The sequence below is a fragment of the Genypterus blacodes genome, unplaced genomic scaffold, assembly GCF_046128005.1.
Source record: "Genypterus blacodes isolate CSIRO-AG114 ecotype Tasmania unplaced genomic scaffold, CSIRO-AGI_Gbla_v1 ptg000067l_1, whole genome shotgun sequence".
In the NCBI taxonomy this organism is placed as follows: domain Eukaryota; kingdom Metazoa; phylum Chordata; class Actinopteri; order Ophidiiformes; family Ophidiidae; genus Genypterus; species Genypterus blacodes.
In genome coordinates, this window is record NW_027466879.1 from 1,550,925 (window position 1) to 1,567,424 (window position 16,500).

At 43.3% G+C, this 16,500-nt stretch overlaps 1 protein-coding gene across 2 annotated transcripts in view; it reads left to right on the plus strand.

Annotated features, from left to right (window-relative positions):
• sbf2 (SET binding factor 2) overlaps positions 1–16,500 on the plus strand; it is a 78,823-nt gene that overhangs the window by 11,988 nt on the left and 50,335 nt on the right. For both annotated transcript variants that reach the window (XM_076155630.1, XM_076155631.1), the window contains exon 3: positions 15,811–15,948. In XM_076155630.1, coding sequence (XP_076011745.1) covers positions 15,811–15,948 — 138 coding nt within the window. The remainder of the gene's footprint in view (positions 1–15,810; positions 15,949–16,500) is intronic.

Genomic DNA, 16,500 nt, shown 5'->3' on the forward strand with positions numbered 1-16,500 from the left:
ATGTTAAGGGAAAAGTTGTCTCTTTTTTGCGCCCTCCTTACGGGAAGGCCACCCTTGGGGGTCTGTGACAGGGGGTCTATCTATCCATATAAGGGCAATACATTGGCATCTGGCAACAACAGCATAATCAGTGGCAGTTGATACTAACAGTATCAAACTGCAGAAGTAATTAACGGCTGTTTTATTTATGTTTATGTGTTAAGTCATTGTATACTTGACACTCCAGATGGGCTTTTAATGACACACAGTACTCAGTTTCTTTACACTCTAGGGTCAATTAGCACGGTGTCACAGTGAGAGTAGTGCCCCTAATACGTCAGTGATCTCTGCACTTAGAGACGAGCCACATACGGCTGTCGAAAGTGGAGACCTGTTGCTTGTCATGCACTCACAGATCCAGAGGAGCTGTCATAGGGCGGGGATACAAGTTTGACATGTGGTGGTGCAACAAAACGAAAACAATGTCTACTTTTTGTACAACTGCATAAAACAGCACTGCCACAAGGGACGGTGTTGAACATGACAGAATGAGCTCAGTACGTAAGTATGCAGGTGGAGTCCAAGTGCTCCTGACACTGGTGGAGGGTTAGACTCCAGCTCAGCAGCACGTAGTCATACCATGTTCCAATTTGAATCCAGCTTTGAAGCTTTTTAGACACAATAACTCCTGCCCATAAAAGCAAATGAATGGGCAGACGTGCACAGTTGCAAAAGCATTTATGATGACTGAAGATAGCAGATTTACCCCTTTGATAGCCTTTTGAACAACAGACAGCATTAGGGGTGTTAATGATTGAACAAGACATTAAAGGGGAATTAAGAGGTCACCCACCTTTGTTGTGAAAACTCTCGTAACAACAAAGTTTAGGACTCAAGCAACCTCTGATTCCCAAGAGATTTTGATCAGTTGTTGGTATTTGGCTTCTCTGGCTTTGTGCTTCAACATTGCGCTAATAAAAGCGCTGACACAAGAAGAAAGAGAGGGAAAAGAGAGGGAAAACAAGTGTAGTTTTTAATCTTAAGCGTCATCTGGAGTGTTTATCCAAATGAAACCTCTGAATGTACTTTTGGTCGAGTCAAGACCATGAGATGTTAGCATCTGTAGATCAAAGTGATCCAATTACACCGTGAACCTTGTTCATGAGGCAAATGAGGACAAGATTGCGGCTGTTATTAGACCAGTTGTGAGTGGGTGGTGTGAGCGGCACGCAGGCCTCTTCCTGTAACTCTGTAGGTCAGTTAGTGGCCGTCAGGTGTCTTGGTGTGTGTTACAGCACAGAAACGCTCAGTGGTGTGTCACAGTGCAGAGTGTCGGGCTCTTCAAAGCCAAAACAAATATAGAAACTGTGAAAAAAGTAACTTTGAACTAAGACCTGTCCTGAAAAAATGTCTTTGCTATGAAGACAATGTAAAGTTTAGTGTTGGACTTTGACCTTTCTGTGTCTTGGAGGATTCAGATCTTGCAGCATCATCCCTCAAACACCTCGTCATGGTTTCAGAGTATATAAATATAGAAACACCGCCACCGCTTTGGCTAAATCTGTTAGCTTAGTGCTTCCAGATGTCACTGTGGAGCCACATACCTTAGCTGTGCGTGTGTGGGTGCGTGCCAGTTTATTGTGTTCTGTCCCGCCGAGGAATTCTCCCATCCTTCTTCGATCAGTCCCCCTAGGATTTCATTATTATTTTGGGATGATTGTCGCAATCAAAGTCACAAAATCACAACCTTTCCACTTTTTATTTATATTTAAGTTTAAATAGCACCGCTGCTGCTTCCCTTTACACTTCCCTCTCCCAGTATATCGTATAAAAATGAAACAAATAGAAACGTGAGGTCTGTTATTTCCCGCTGCTTTGCCTTGGCCGCTTCCTCACACGCGATTTTGAAATCATGCATGTGTTGCGGAAGATTGCGGCATGTTGTTGAATTAGCACAAAGCCCCATGATGATGGAATGTACATGAATATACATCATCTTGGACTGAAATTGAGACACACTGCAGGTCCCTATTGCACCAGAAACACAAGTTGGTATCAGTATATGAGACAAAAGGATGAGTTCAATTATCAAGTCATTTCTTGGCAAACACCACCCCAAATGAATCAAAGTTAGGGGATTTTTTGTTCCTCTAAAAATAAACCATATGAGTCGATATGTTGAAGCAGCAGTTTCCAACTCAATATTTCATCTTTTGTAACTACATACCAGCACTGAGTGAAAACATCTGAGCACTACCTCATCAATAAACCAACATCTCTAAGAAGAAATGTAAAAGGTTTCTCAACTCCTTTACACAGATTGCATATGGGACCAGTTGGACTTGTTTCAATGAACAAGTCTTGATTAAAATGAAATGAGGAAAATTCATTCATTCTTTCTCCATAGCCGCTTATCCCCTCAGGGTCTCTGGGCTGCTGGAGCCGATCCCAGCAGTCAATGGGAGAGACGCAGGCTATGGTGGTTATTAAACTTTTGAAACTATTTGTTACTAAAACCCATTCGATCTGTGAGGAATTTGCTAAAACGACAGAATTTCTATAGGTTCAACATCGTTTTTCATCATTCCACAATACACAATTGTAAGGGGTAGCAAAATGAAATGGATGAGATCAATAAGACGGTACAAAAGTATGAAAATAATCAATAAAAAAACGACACCATATGATGCAAAGAGCTTTGAATGGGCTGTGTATGTTGGGTGAGTTATAACTGTTAAATGTACATAAAGTTCTCTTCATGTACAAAGGACTGATTTATCATTGCAGCGGGACAGGAAACTGAGCCTGTGTTTAGAACCGGAGAGAAGCAGGTGTAAACTTTGTGGGGAGAAAAAGGGTGAGAGAGAGAGAGAGAGACCACATAACTCTGATGCCTTTAATCATGATTGATCACAATTAAATTGCCTTTTCACAGGTCACACTTCAGTGCCATTCTGTGTTGTGTGGAAGCAGCTGGCCAGAGCCGCATGACCACATATTGATTTTTAATCCATTCACAGATGTGTTTTTGTTAGATTCAGAGGTCAAACATACTAAGAATGACATTCAATTTCCCTGGTTGAGCCCTCATTATTCCAGAATGTCATACGTGAGCGGTCATCTCCCAGTCCAGCTCCCAGTCCTGCTCCTTTGCTGTGCTTCTGGTTTGATGCCAGCATTTGCCGAACTTCCTGCGGAGCCTCTACTCCAGTTAGTTACTTGCCACCTGTTGCACATGCCGCATAGTTTGAGAACCACGGTGCCAGAGCATATTTGATAACGTGATAAGATGACGAATAACATGTTGAAATGTTGTACATTGAAAAGCAAACAGAGGAACAAAGTCGGGACAGGAAAGAGGGGATGTTGCCTAAATTTGCTTGCCTAGTATGTGGCGTGCGTGCGTGCGTGTGTGTCAGTGTATGTGTGTGTGTGTGTGATAAACTCTGGTCAGGAGCCAAATGTCTGGAATTCCAGCTTTGAAGCTTTAATGAAGATACACCATAGTGTTTAACAGACCCACTAAGCAATTTGCATTTGGCTCTGTTCTGTCCTGGTATGTCAGCTATTATTATTTGCAGATTTTCTGTCCTCCATGAAAAAAAGAAAATGAGTCATTTACAAACTCAGAGGAACACATCTGTAGAAAACAGTGGATGAAGTGGAGCACGAAAAGCATTTTGCGGTCACTACAGGCCCCCAGCAAACTAAATAACCACAGATGAGGAATGCACCAAGAAAAAGCGTTTACAACTCGTGCTTGGAAAAATGTGTTTCTCATCTTTGCAGGCAAGTGATGATGATAGGAACCAGCTCAAATCCTCCATCTGGTATAGATACGGCAGGTCTGTAGCGGGAGGTCAGTACATTGTGCACGTACTATATTTCTAGTGGGTCACGTATACTGTAAAAGGACAGATGTTTGGACATATCTGCTTTAGATCAATTCTGAACTGGTGTTATTTCTGCTGTACATAGCGTCAACTAGGATGTGTTTTATGAATAAACACCAGATAACAGGAAGAATAAAAGCTTTGGACTGATTTCTATTATTAGCCTGTGCCACTTGACGTACCCATATCATGGGAGCGACATTTGACTCAGGTCAGGCTCAGGAAGGCACGCTATGAATGGGAGCCTGTTGTACGTGTCTGTGTGTGTGTGTGTGTGTGAGGCGCAGCTTTGATTTTCCCTCAAGGTGACTCACCAGAATTAAATGCAGTTTATCTCGTTAGGTCAATAAATCAGTTTAAGGTCTTACATTTGAAAGTGTAGGGACTTAATTGGTTAAACCGTTCAGTGAACCAATTCAAGGTTCATGTCCTGGGTGCCGTTGCTTCACTGGCCTGGTGGATGAACGACCAATGCCACTATCAAATATTCTCCCAAGCATTTTGGCTCGGTGGTTAATCCCGATGCCCACAAAGGACCCGGGTTTGAATCTGACCGGGTCGTCCTGTGTGGGTCTGCGTCTGCGGCTTCCTGCTCCAGACGCGTGCGGGTTCATTAACACGATGTTAACGATGTCAACACCACCTCTGCGTGTCTTTCCTGATCTAGTAAACTCTTGCAATGCGTCATTTAATGCGTGTCACATTAATTTCATCCATGTGTACACGTTTCTCCCATCTTGATCTTAATGGCAGTGCAGACAAAACAAATGAAAAAGTAACACCTTTATTAGCCCTGACTGCCACGTAGTTTAGAGCCGGAATTGAGAGGTTCCACCAAACGCCGCAGAAATGCTTGGAATGTGGTGTTTACTGCTTAATTGCTGAATTTCCTCTTTTAATTACGAGCCCCATTTCTGTAATGCTTTAATGAGTATTGGAACGCTGCTAACAGCCAGTGTTTGCAGATGATGTATTGATTTCAAACGGAGATAAATTACTTTGACACCTTCTTTTCCTACTTTGCACTTGTTTTCATGCATCTCCTTTCCAAAGTCACTCTTTCCTTTCATGTTTAACAGGGTGGGTTAATTATAGGTATAAAGTCTAGATTATAGGTCAACCAGATGGACAACTTTTCTATCTAATCCAAGTATTGGAGAGTTGTTTGGCATTCCGAACACCGCGCTCATAATCTGGCTCCAGCTTGTTTGTCCAAGTTAATGGCTGCCAGTAAACTGAGCTGTTAATTTTTACAACTATCTTTGTTTAAATCAAACATTCATGTTCTGTGTTTAGCACGAATTACAAGCTGTTCAGAAACCACAGTGGAAGTGAGACGTCTCAAATTTTTGATGGCAGGGTTTTTGTTGAGGACAGTTTGGATAATATGATCATTCAAATGTATTCAATTAGTATTTACAAATGTATTGTTTTGGTCCTGTGGGCTGAGTTGCCTTTGGAAATGCAAAAGACCCAATAAAGACACAGATGTGACCACATGGCCCTTAATTGGTGCATTAGACTAAGATTACATCCCAATTACACCAAATGAATGATCTAAACACAAGTCCCCTTTGTATGGTTTTACTTTATAGTCTGGCAGTGCAGCCTTCTAATCCCTTCAGTCTAGTGCGAACGCTGTATACTGTGTCATGGAGATGGTCGGCTGTTTGTGTTGATGCTGGGTTTGGCCTTCAGCGTGTTTGTGTGTGTTTTATCGTGATGAGTGTGGCTTAGAGGTGAAAAACATTCCAAAGTGTCAGAAAGTTCACTGTTAAACAGGGGGGGTCAGTCTGTTACACGCAGCCCACAGACAGCGTTCTGTCAGCACGCTCATTCCTGCTCTGTGCTCATTTGTGCCTGCAGGAAAACAAAATGTCTCCTCTGATAACAAATCACTCTTTACGTTAACGGAAATGTGACTTGAATAGCAAAACAGGCCTTCAGGGACCCACTAGAGCCTGGATGTCCAACTCAAATTCCACTGTTGAAAACTCTAAGGGCCTTGAACTAAAGACCTGACAGGACTCAAGGTTTTGAATCATTCAATTTCATTTTTAGTTTTATTTCAAGTTTTATTTAGTTGTAGCTTGTTTCAGTTCTGGGGTTTCTATGGTTATCAGAATCCAAACTCCATCCATCCATTAAAGTTGGAGAATGTGCTTGGTTATCTGCTTAATTATTGTGGATAAAAAGAATTTGAAATACACAGGACAGGAAATACAATCACGGAAATTTTGTGGGTAGTTATGGAAAAGTTTTGGACTTTAAATAGCAAAAACAATGTCACAACTGCTCTGCTCATGCTGTGTCTCTTTGTTTGTTTTCATAACTTAGAAGTGACCTGCCCTCACCCTTTGGTAGAGTGGAAATCTTTTGAGGCGAGAAAAGTTGGAATTTGAGCCTGTCAGAATCTTGTGACTGAGTCCCTTCATGTTGTTGCTGTGGGCGAGATGCTGCAGCACTGAACAATACTTATCCTGTCCTGTCGCAGTCCAACGCTCAGTTTGCAGTGTGGGTTCCTGTTTGGTATCTGAGCCACATGCCACGCCGGTCATTTTCCTTTTATTAATCCTGCTTCTTACTCAGACATCCACCTGTTAGGCATGAGTGGACCTCAGATGTGAAGGACAGATCATGTATTCAAGAGGCCACCACTGAATCTATTGAGGGAGATGGAGTATTATGATTGTGTGCTAGATGTTGGTGCCCAAGATCCATTCATAGCAGTTACTTCATTCTTCACACACACACACACATACATACATTGTGTACTCATTTTGTCTTGCATTTCAATTGCCAGGCCACAGCTACAAAAATGTGTAGACAATTTGACCAAAATCCCCCTTGGGGGCCCAACTTCCTCCGATAAAGGAATTTGACCCAACTTGACTTGATTCTAAACATTTGTGTCATGTCTCCTGTCTAGAACGTTGACTGCTTGAACTCCTCCCTTTCCCCTCAAATCCCTGCCATAATGAAGGACGTGGCTCCCACTTCCGGGAAGAATGCCTGAGTAATTCAGAAGTTATTTAGAAAATCTGTAAAATCTGTTGTCAGGCTGTCATGTGGGTAATTGGTATGACTGCTATGCTCAGCTTTGAGAACAAAAGTGATATTTTAACACAATTTAAATTGAAAATATTGTATTTGTCATGCATAGTTTCCCAAAGGCTCAGGAATGGAACACTTGAGTATTTGATTCCAGTTTGACCCGAGTCTCTGAGTTCAGTTCAGTGGATTAAAACAAAATCAGCTGTATTTCTTTCATCTGGCCATGTTCTGTCTAGAGGTTGGATAAATCAGTCATGACACTGCTTAACTGTATTGTTCATGATTAGCATGACTAAGGCAGTTTAAGGGCTCCCTGCCAGGCCACAACTGGATGAAAGAATGCAGTCTAATTGTTTCAATTGATGGAGTGACTCAAATGACCATAGCTTGACATGTCGCCATGCACGTAGTTCGTATGATGTTTGTAAAACTATTGGAGAAAGGCTAAACAGTGCATTCCATTAGCAGGAAGCTGTTCCAGCCTGAGGGGAGAACAGGATCATGTGTTTGTCAGGAAGATCCACACATGAGTAATCAATGCTGTGTGTTACACTGAAGCTAAACACATCAGGAAACAAAGCCGTTGCTGTCAAGCAAGCAGGACTTTCCATGCTGAAAAGCACTATGAGCTCATCAGGAAATGGGAATACACAGGATGAGATGGTGCTACGGTATGCTGGAGAGCTTGCACACACACTTCAAGGGTTAGATGTAATGTTGTGGATGCGTTTGGGCTTTGTAGTTTGTTTTCATAGATGATCTTTACTTTGTTGTATTCGCCTGTCTCTTCCTTTTCACGGTGTCGTATGCACAAACACATTGACATAGAAATGTTATTTCCTGATAGATTCAGTTAGAGGGGGTTATAAAACGGAAAATGATTCACAAGAGCTTCCTTCCAGCCCAGTGGAATTCATACACAACTCAACAGCAGCAGTGACCAGTGTGTATCTGTGGCATGCCAGGAGGTGAACACGCCTCCAGGGGTGGACCAGCGCCAGCACCCTGGCATGCAGGCTCAAGAGCAATGTTTTGGGTCAACCCACAACCCCCCGAGCTCCTTGTCATCCGAACGGCAGCGTGACTCCAGACATGCCTCTACCTGGTGACTGCTGAATGTGCTTGTAAAAATGTGCTGACTGCTGCTGATGCTTGGGCCAGTGGCTGGTGACATAACTTGAATTCCTACACGTAGACACAGTGACCTCTCTCTCTGGCATGTCTAGGAATGTTTAGCTCGCTTCCTTTGACATTGTCTCCTTGTATTTTGTCTGCGTTGGCCTGGAGGTGATGGCTAAGAACTTTTGAGACCAATAAATTAGTCTGAGAGTCAGGGTGAGTGTCAGTACAGTCTGAAGTATACAGAGCTCACTTATATCTCTGCTCCATCCATCCCTGTGAGTGTTGGAAACTGAGAGGTTGTAAGGTGAATGCTAACTTTGATCTTGTTACTGGGAATGACGTATGCAAGCTGTCAGATCTTCTACTGACGGCGTAATAACACAGGGCTGTAACCTCACTGTCACTGATTGACATTTAAGAGTCGCAAGAGGGCTGTGACACTATGAGGGGGGGGGGGGATTCACTGAACATGCCTCAGATCACAGCTAGGGACATCAAATTTGACCATTTGATAAGGATAGGAAGGCCACTAATAAGGATGAGCTGCTGCAAGCTTTAAAGACACAGCAGCCGAGTGCACCAGTGTCCCTGCTTGACGGAGGAATTATTAGTTAAATGTTACCCCAGACAGATAAACCAAGATATCAATGCAACTTTGTAACAATTTAGCTCCTGATTTGGGCCAAAGCAAAGGAACTTCAAGTCTAAAAATAGGCCGGAATTTTATCTTTGGTATAAAAGCTAAACTGTAGTTCTAATGTTTCCAAAACATTTGTGAAAGATTTTAACACTGTAGGTCCTGTGTTCACATTCCAAAGCAGCAGCAGTGTTTTGTCAGGTGACGTGTTGGTGTTGTGGCTGTAAGCGAGGCTAGCAAAGGCAAACAGGAGATTGGTTGAGTGCAGTGGCCAGTAACTTAGCCAGGGGCCCGGGCAGCCAGCGGAGGAAGCACCTGTCCCAGGACCAGGTCATTATCGGCCGTGATCTTACTGTGCTGTAGAGTCGGGGGCTCAGCAGCGTGACGCAGGACAGCCATTGTGCTGATCTCAAACCTCAGGACAAAGCTGTTTACCCTGCGCTCTCATTCATCACTCCACGTGCTCACAAGAGTGTTTTGAAGTTTTCTGTTTTCTTTTTACTGATGAACTCAAAAGCAGAACAGCGATGTTTACCAGCTCTCAGTTGTGAGGATGTAGTTATTTGGATTAAAGAGAACTGACAGAAAGGGACAATAATAGACTATACTACAAACTACTATAAAATAACTAACACACTCCATATAACATTTCCAATCACTGCTTCTTCTTGGATATATATTCTTGCATCATTCATCCTTGTCTTCCACAACCCAGAAAATATACTATTAACTATGCTATTATAGAATCGTATAAAATCCTTGTACTTCCTGACCCATCTGTAAAAATCTAACCATTAAGCACTACCACCACTGAAAAATGAAAATGCTCCAGTAAAGTCTATTACTTCTTACGACATCACATCACTGTGACTGTAACTCACCAACCATTCAGAGTCGCTGCTCCTTTGTAAACAATTTACCTCCCACCAAAACAGCTCCTTCCAGAAAAACAGTCTGAGTATTATAGAAACTAACTGCAAAAGCTACAAGCCAAAGGAAAACGTACAAACGTATTGTATAGAGCAAAATATGAACCCATTTGAGACGTACATCGGGCAGAAAAGTTATCCAATAACTGTAACAATGCAGCTGTAACTAAGAGTTGAGTCGCTCCTGAACAAATGAAGGTGGTGTGTTGTGTGTGTTGTCATCACTACCTTCTGGTACTAACCCAGCAGTTTCTTGGGGTCAAACCAGCTCCAACTTTATTGGCTAAAACTTTGGCTTTAGCTTTTTGTTGTTGAAGGTGGATCTTGCCTCGGCGCTATGGCGATGGAAAAGCACTGAATACGTCCTGCAAGGGTTAATCATTGTCACTTATCAGCCAGTGCCTCAGCCGACTACGTAATGGTTTACTACGCATGGCCAACGACACAGGCCCGCCAGAATTTCTGTTTAATATCAGACACTTCATACGGGTTGTGAAACTCTGTAGTTATTAGATGACATGTTTGTAACCTCGTCTAAAAGGTGAAGCCGCTATCAAGTAGGCTGGGATACCACAGAACCCATGTTCCCCTGTTTCCTTCATCCATGGCATCATAAAGTTTACTACCCCCTCACTTCTGACACATTTGATGCTTTAACGCTGTTCTGCTGGTTTTCATTAGAAACTAATTTGTAAAATCTGCTGTGCCAGGAAAAATCCATGGATATTCCTGTGAATTGTGGAGGAGGAGTCTGTTTACTCTTGACTTTGTTTCCGGGCAAACATGGTGTTTATTAACCTACTTTCAATGAAACTGAAACCTCTTAAATCCCATTTATAGTTGTAAGTCCACGACGACAACATTCTCCTTACGTTACTGCAGATGCTTATGCAACACGTAAGGAACCCAAAAATAGGTTGTTGAAGTTAAGGAACACGACTGAGAGCGCAGGATGAATTAAAGTGAGAGTGGATTGATTCGATCTCTCTTTTTCCTCGCCCCTTTGTGCATTCTTGTTGTCAGTGCAGTGAGCTTGGCCATATGTTCCTGATCTGTGTTGTGTTTTAAAATAAACCCAAGTATTCACCCTGAAGTGAGGAGATCTTCCCCTGAGACGTTGGGGATAAAAGGAGTTCTGCAGAGTTCTCGGTGTCTGAGCCTGTTACAGATCAGCAGATGGCTGAAATAACACACTTTACATCTGCATGCCCAAATGCCCTCTGTGACAGTGTTTTGGTGTGACATTTCAATGAAAAATGGAAGTCGTAAAGCCCTGAGATGTTGTGTGTGTGATGCTGTGTGTAGCTCTTGCTGGATGACGCCTGTCTGACTCGATGTGTCTGAAGAACTCTTGTGTTCCATTGTCACCGTCTAAAAATATCAATTTCTAAGATGAACCACATGTGCCCACTATCATATAAGTGAGTCGTCCTAAGTGGTATAAGATCAGCAAATGGGAACCAGGCGTGTTGGTGACTTGAAATGGAAGTAGGGAGAAGATGCCACCTCAGCACTGGACCTGATCTGGAACAGACTAGTCAGTGCTTGAGGTGGCCGCTCTCGATTATAGTTTAAACTTTGGAATACCTTTGTGTAGTGTCATTTCACTTCTCACTGCTCATGTCTGACAAGTTTAGCTGCGGCTCGAGCTTTGACTAACTGCGAGCGACCTCAGCAGCCAGCCTAAAGTTACATTACATTAGGTTTGTGTTACATTTACATTGGAAATCAGAGATCAGGCTAATATTTATGATATCCAATCCCTCCGCTCGTCATCGTTTGCATAATACTTGGGTTTGTGTAGCACTGCCACACGACGTGTAAACATTCTGACATATGAAATATAAACTTTAGATAAACAGTTTGCTAAACAAAAACTCTATAAAGGTTTCAGAAATGAGGCTGCACAGTGCACAGCCACATTCAAACCAAAGACTCTGACACCATGATGAGTTTACATATCTGGGCTCAAGTGTGTAGCGTGTTAAGACAAAAACTGAACATGACACATCGTTTAGCCCTAAAGTGGAACCATGAAGACTAATTTGTGTTTTGCTGTTGTTTGTTATTTGAGAGAAGGATGTGCGCCGCCTGTCCTCCATGTTGTGTCCGCTGCTCGTCCCTCCATCCGTCCTGATAAAGCCGGAGTCCTGAGCAGGCAGCATGCCAGCGACTGACCCCTCCACCCCTCCATCCCTCCTCCCCTCCACCCCTCCACCCCTCCACCCCGGCTGCTCCCCCAGCCTCTGCCTGACACCTTGCACTTCACTTTCCGTCATTGTCTTGTCTTCCTGGCATGCGACTCTTCTGACTGAATGGGGAAAGAACAAGGCAGAGGAAGAGGATGATTAAAGTGTTAAACAGTTCAACACACACACAGCCACACATCTGCTGCTGTGCTCTTCTGTCCACATTGTCCTGTCCTGTCCTGGCATCGCCTCATCTGCAGGTCTCTGTTATTGTCTGGAAGGTTGTGTTATGATGGACGTATTTTATTTATATCTTTTTCTTTGAGTAACACCTGCTTTTGGAGATTAAACTTTCATCCTGAAGTCTTTAGCTGGTTTTGTTGCTTTCATTTTCTACTTGATAGTAGAATCGTATCCCTACATCTTCCATTAGAAACCGTCCAGGCTGATTCAAGAGCCTGTTGTTCATTCCAGTCAGGGCAGGGTGTTTTCCCATCAGCCTTCCTTCTGTTTATTTTCTCTCTCACCCCTTAAGTGTCTTGCATCAGCCTGGATGGTGCTTAGGGAGCAGGAGAGACTCCATGTTTGATTTGTCATTTTTCTAGAGAAAGACAGCTAGATGATGTTTGTTACTTGGCCAAATTAGACATTTTCCCTACTACTTTGTAATAATTTGTGGTTATGGGAACTGGATAAATGTTCTTTGACCGACACAAATCTGTTTGTAGTTTCCTCAACGTTGGAATTGTAGTTGATATGATGAAACACGGTACGGTTATTTCCAGTCATGCTTCAGCTGTGTTGCATCAGAGAGAAGAAGGAATACTTTAAGAGTGAGATGCAGCACGTTTGTCCTGACTCAAACTCTAGTGATGGCTGCTGCCCCGGCTCTAACAGGATCAGGCTGGCTTGACCGGGCTGCAGTGTCCAGTCACAGAACAAGAACGCACCCCGGACTGCATCATGACCGGGCTTTGCGTTTTTTTGCTGTGTCGATTTTTCGGAGGTCAGTCTGCAGATCCAGTGTCAGCAGAGAGCGTGCGATGCTCTGAGGTGTGGAGCAGCCGGGCCACATGGCGGCACACGATGCAGTGCAGCAGGCCTGCCTGGCTGGAGGGCAGAGGAGCTTTGGCATCAGCAGAGATCATGTCCCAGAGTTCCTTTGTCACTTGACTAGAGTCTAATTCGGGAACAGGAGCTGTCCTTTCTCTCGGCGCTCTGTGTGTCTGAGTGACATAAGTGCTAATTTTTGGCTGTCATTTTGCCTGTAAATCCTCACACCTGTTGCACTACAGTGGATCCCTGATTCATATTACAGTAGCAAAGTATGACTGAGACCTTGATTCAGCGCTCTGTCACGCTCTGTCCTCCTACCTGGACCAGTTTCACCCGCTGTCTCTGGTTGCACAATGTAGCACTACAGGACATAAATACACTTACATAAAGTCCTGTTGACCTGGTAACGGGACTTTGTTGTCTTCTGTGTGTTTCTATAATCTACAGGAACACATAAACTGAGATAAAAATGTTTGTAACAGTGTAAACGTTCAGTTCCAATGCTCTCTGCAGAGGCAGATACAGTGTTGGAATGAAACTGAGCTTTAGAGGCGTTTTAGCCTCGTCCAGCTTTCACATCTTGCCACATTTAGCCAGGAGCTGCATGAAGCATGATGGAATCTTTCTTCTTTCCTCTGGCTCTCTGACCAATAGTACATAAAGGGTTCCCCGACCCAATGGTGTGAAAAGTTCTGAGTCAATGGTAACCCAGAATTTATCCTTTAGAGTTTAAGACATTCAGCAGCCTTAAAGAAAAGGAAGGAACTTGGGAGAAGCCTTGTTAGATAAAAAAAGAATAAGCGTTGCCTTTACCTTCTGATGTGTTCATGTACTGGATAATTGCTACTAATAACTCTTGCTGTCTCTGTCTTTGAGTGACAGGCATTGTGTCTGTTTATAAAGTTCTCTTGTCGATCCAGCTTCTAAATTTAAGCTTTAAAATCCTACATAAGACTCTCTTTTATCAGTGCCTTTAATAGAGAGTAGAGTGATGTCACTGTGTCCTAGTTGTTTTGCCCCCTGAATAAGAGGAGTACAGAAAAGGAGGAATAAACAGTGAGTGAGTGAAGTGGCTTTGAACCTGAGCTTGACCCTCACAGTGTCTGTGCAGACTGACAGGACAGATAAGAGCTGAACGGAAACACGCATTTAATATCAGGGAAGCAAATGAATCTTCACAACATCACTTCTCTAATGCGCTCTGTTTATCACTCAGCCTCATATCCACTGACACACACAGACACACAGACACACACACACACACACACACACACACACACACACACACACACACACACACACACACACAGGATGTTGTATCTCCTGTGATCTTCTGAGGTATGTGGTCCCAAAGGTGTTTATCTCTTTTGCGACAATACTGAATGGCATTGTTGGAATAGTTGAGGACAGGATCACACTTATCTGCACTTGTCCTTGAGTCCTGTCTGGCTTGAGTGTCGACACACACACACACACACACACACACACGTGCACACGTGCACACACGCACACACACCTCACTACAATGCAGGTTGAACAGATTTCCTGCATGCTATTGTATCTGCTGGAAGATGGTGGCATCCTGGTCCAAAGCTCCAGGTTGAAGAAGCCAAACAGCCCTCCTCCCCCCTTCCTCTCTTCCTCTCTTCCTCTCTTAATCACCCTCACTTCTATCTCACCCTCACTCACAAAAGCTGCCCTCTTGTCTTCTTACTTCTTTAACTCCCCTCTTCTTCCACCTTGTTGCACCTGATCCTCGTGTTGTTCTTCTCCAGAGACTCCACCTTGCCAGTATGTTTGTGTCTTTGGCTCTACATAGATCCATTTATCCATCAAGCCAACTGTTTGGCGCTCACCTCCCTCCCCCCTCCCCTCTTTTCCTTTAGCCACTCTCCTCTCTTCCTCCATGTGTCTAGTGATTCCCCATGTAACCTCCAGAGGAGCAGTCTAAACACAGTTTCAGAGCCAGCACGGTCAGGCCTCCAGTAAAAACACACGGAAGCTAGACGAAAACACACCGCTCTCCAACCCAATGCCCGTCGGCTCCCTGGTGGCCTTTTGCTCTCTCCTCCGTCACTCTCATTCTCTCTGTCTGTCCATCATTCCACAGCCCCTCCTCCCCACAGCATCAGTCACCCATTATTCATCCTGTTGCTGTGAGAAATTGCGTATTGTTTTGTCTTTATGAAACCAACGTAAAGATTGTGATCTTCTCTGGTTTGCATGCACCAGCTGCACTTTCTGTGAAATGAATCCATAATATCAGTTGATTCATTTTACACCAGGGGGTTTGTCAGGCATCCACGCTAAGCAGATGTTTCGTGTCAGGATTATATCTGACTCCCGTGGCTGCATTGAAACATGAAATCTGTTTGAAATCATTTTGTTCTTATTAAAATGCAGTGTCTCAGTGCCTGCAAGGTGCTAAAAATGTCTCCATGCTCCTGCTTGAAACAGTTTGATGTTTCTGATTCTTGGAGCCTCAATAAACTCTTAGTACTTGGAAGTATAAATCATAGCTTCTTCCAGGAAGACCTTGGAACAGCCTGACAGGGACAGTTATGATTATTCAAGGTCCCCTGATCAGAATGTTAGAAGTTAAAGTTGAATCCAGACAGAATAATTAAATAAATCTACTATCAGAGGGGACTGTTTACTAGAAATGAGATCACTTCAAAAGGTGGAGAAAGAGAAGAATTTTTTTTTTTAATGGTGATGAATAAACTCAAGTTCTGATAACACTTCTGTGTCATAGTCTGATTGTGGGATTTAGATTTTGTCAAGCCAACAAACGCAAACAAGGCAGAGATTCTGTTCAGCTTCCCCCAGAAATGCTCCAATTTAGCCCCCAACATCATTTCTAAATACCATTTTTTAATTGTACCAACTGTTTATATCATAATAATCATCTTTCACCCTCATATAATGGTGCTTACTATCTGTTTTTGCAGTTTTGCCAGCCAGGAGGTTGGAGGTTGTCCCGGGAACGAAAGCCGCCCACCTTCTTCACCGTTGTGCTGACAGATATAGAGTCGGACCGACACTTCTGCTCCTGCCTCACGTTCTTCGAGGCCGAGGTCAACCTGCAGGTAAGACCAACACACTTCTCATCCACTTATTTAAGGCTTGAACGCACACCAAATGGTTCATTTACACTACATATGTTGATACCCTATGATCTGAAACCTGAATCATATTTTTGAGCACCACTTGGGTTAAGACAGGAAGAGGACATGCAAACTAAAGTGAGGGAGCCGAGCTGTGAGGGAGCAGCTCTAACCACCAGCCTCATTAATCCTCATGTGGTGAAATCTGTGGCCACAAATTCAGTATTTGGTTCCACTTGACACCACAGGACGTCACCGCAGTCTGACAGTGAGCCTGACGGGCTTCAGACCATAAACTCATCAGAATGAACAGAGCTGCCAGTGAGCATTGTGCCTGAGTGTAACCTGGTGTTAAAGGGGTACACACATAATCACACATCATCCCCACTATTCTTCTTAGCTATGTATTGCTTATATTAAATACTTCTTACCTACATACTTTATGTAAATATGAAATACTTGTGATCAAGTCCGACCCCAAGTTTAGATCGTCTTTTGCAATTCTACACTTTTTTTGTTTATGTTCGATCCAGA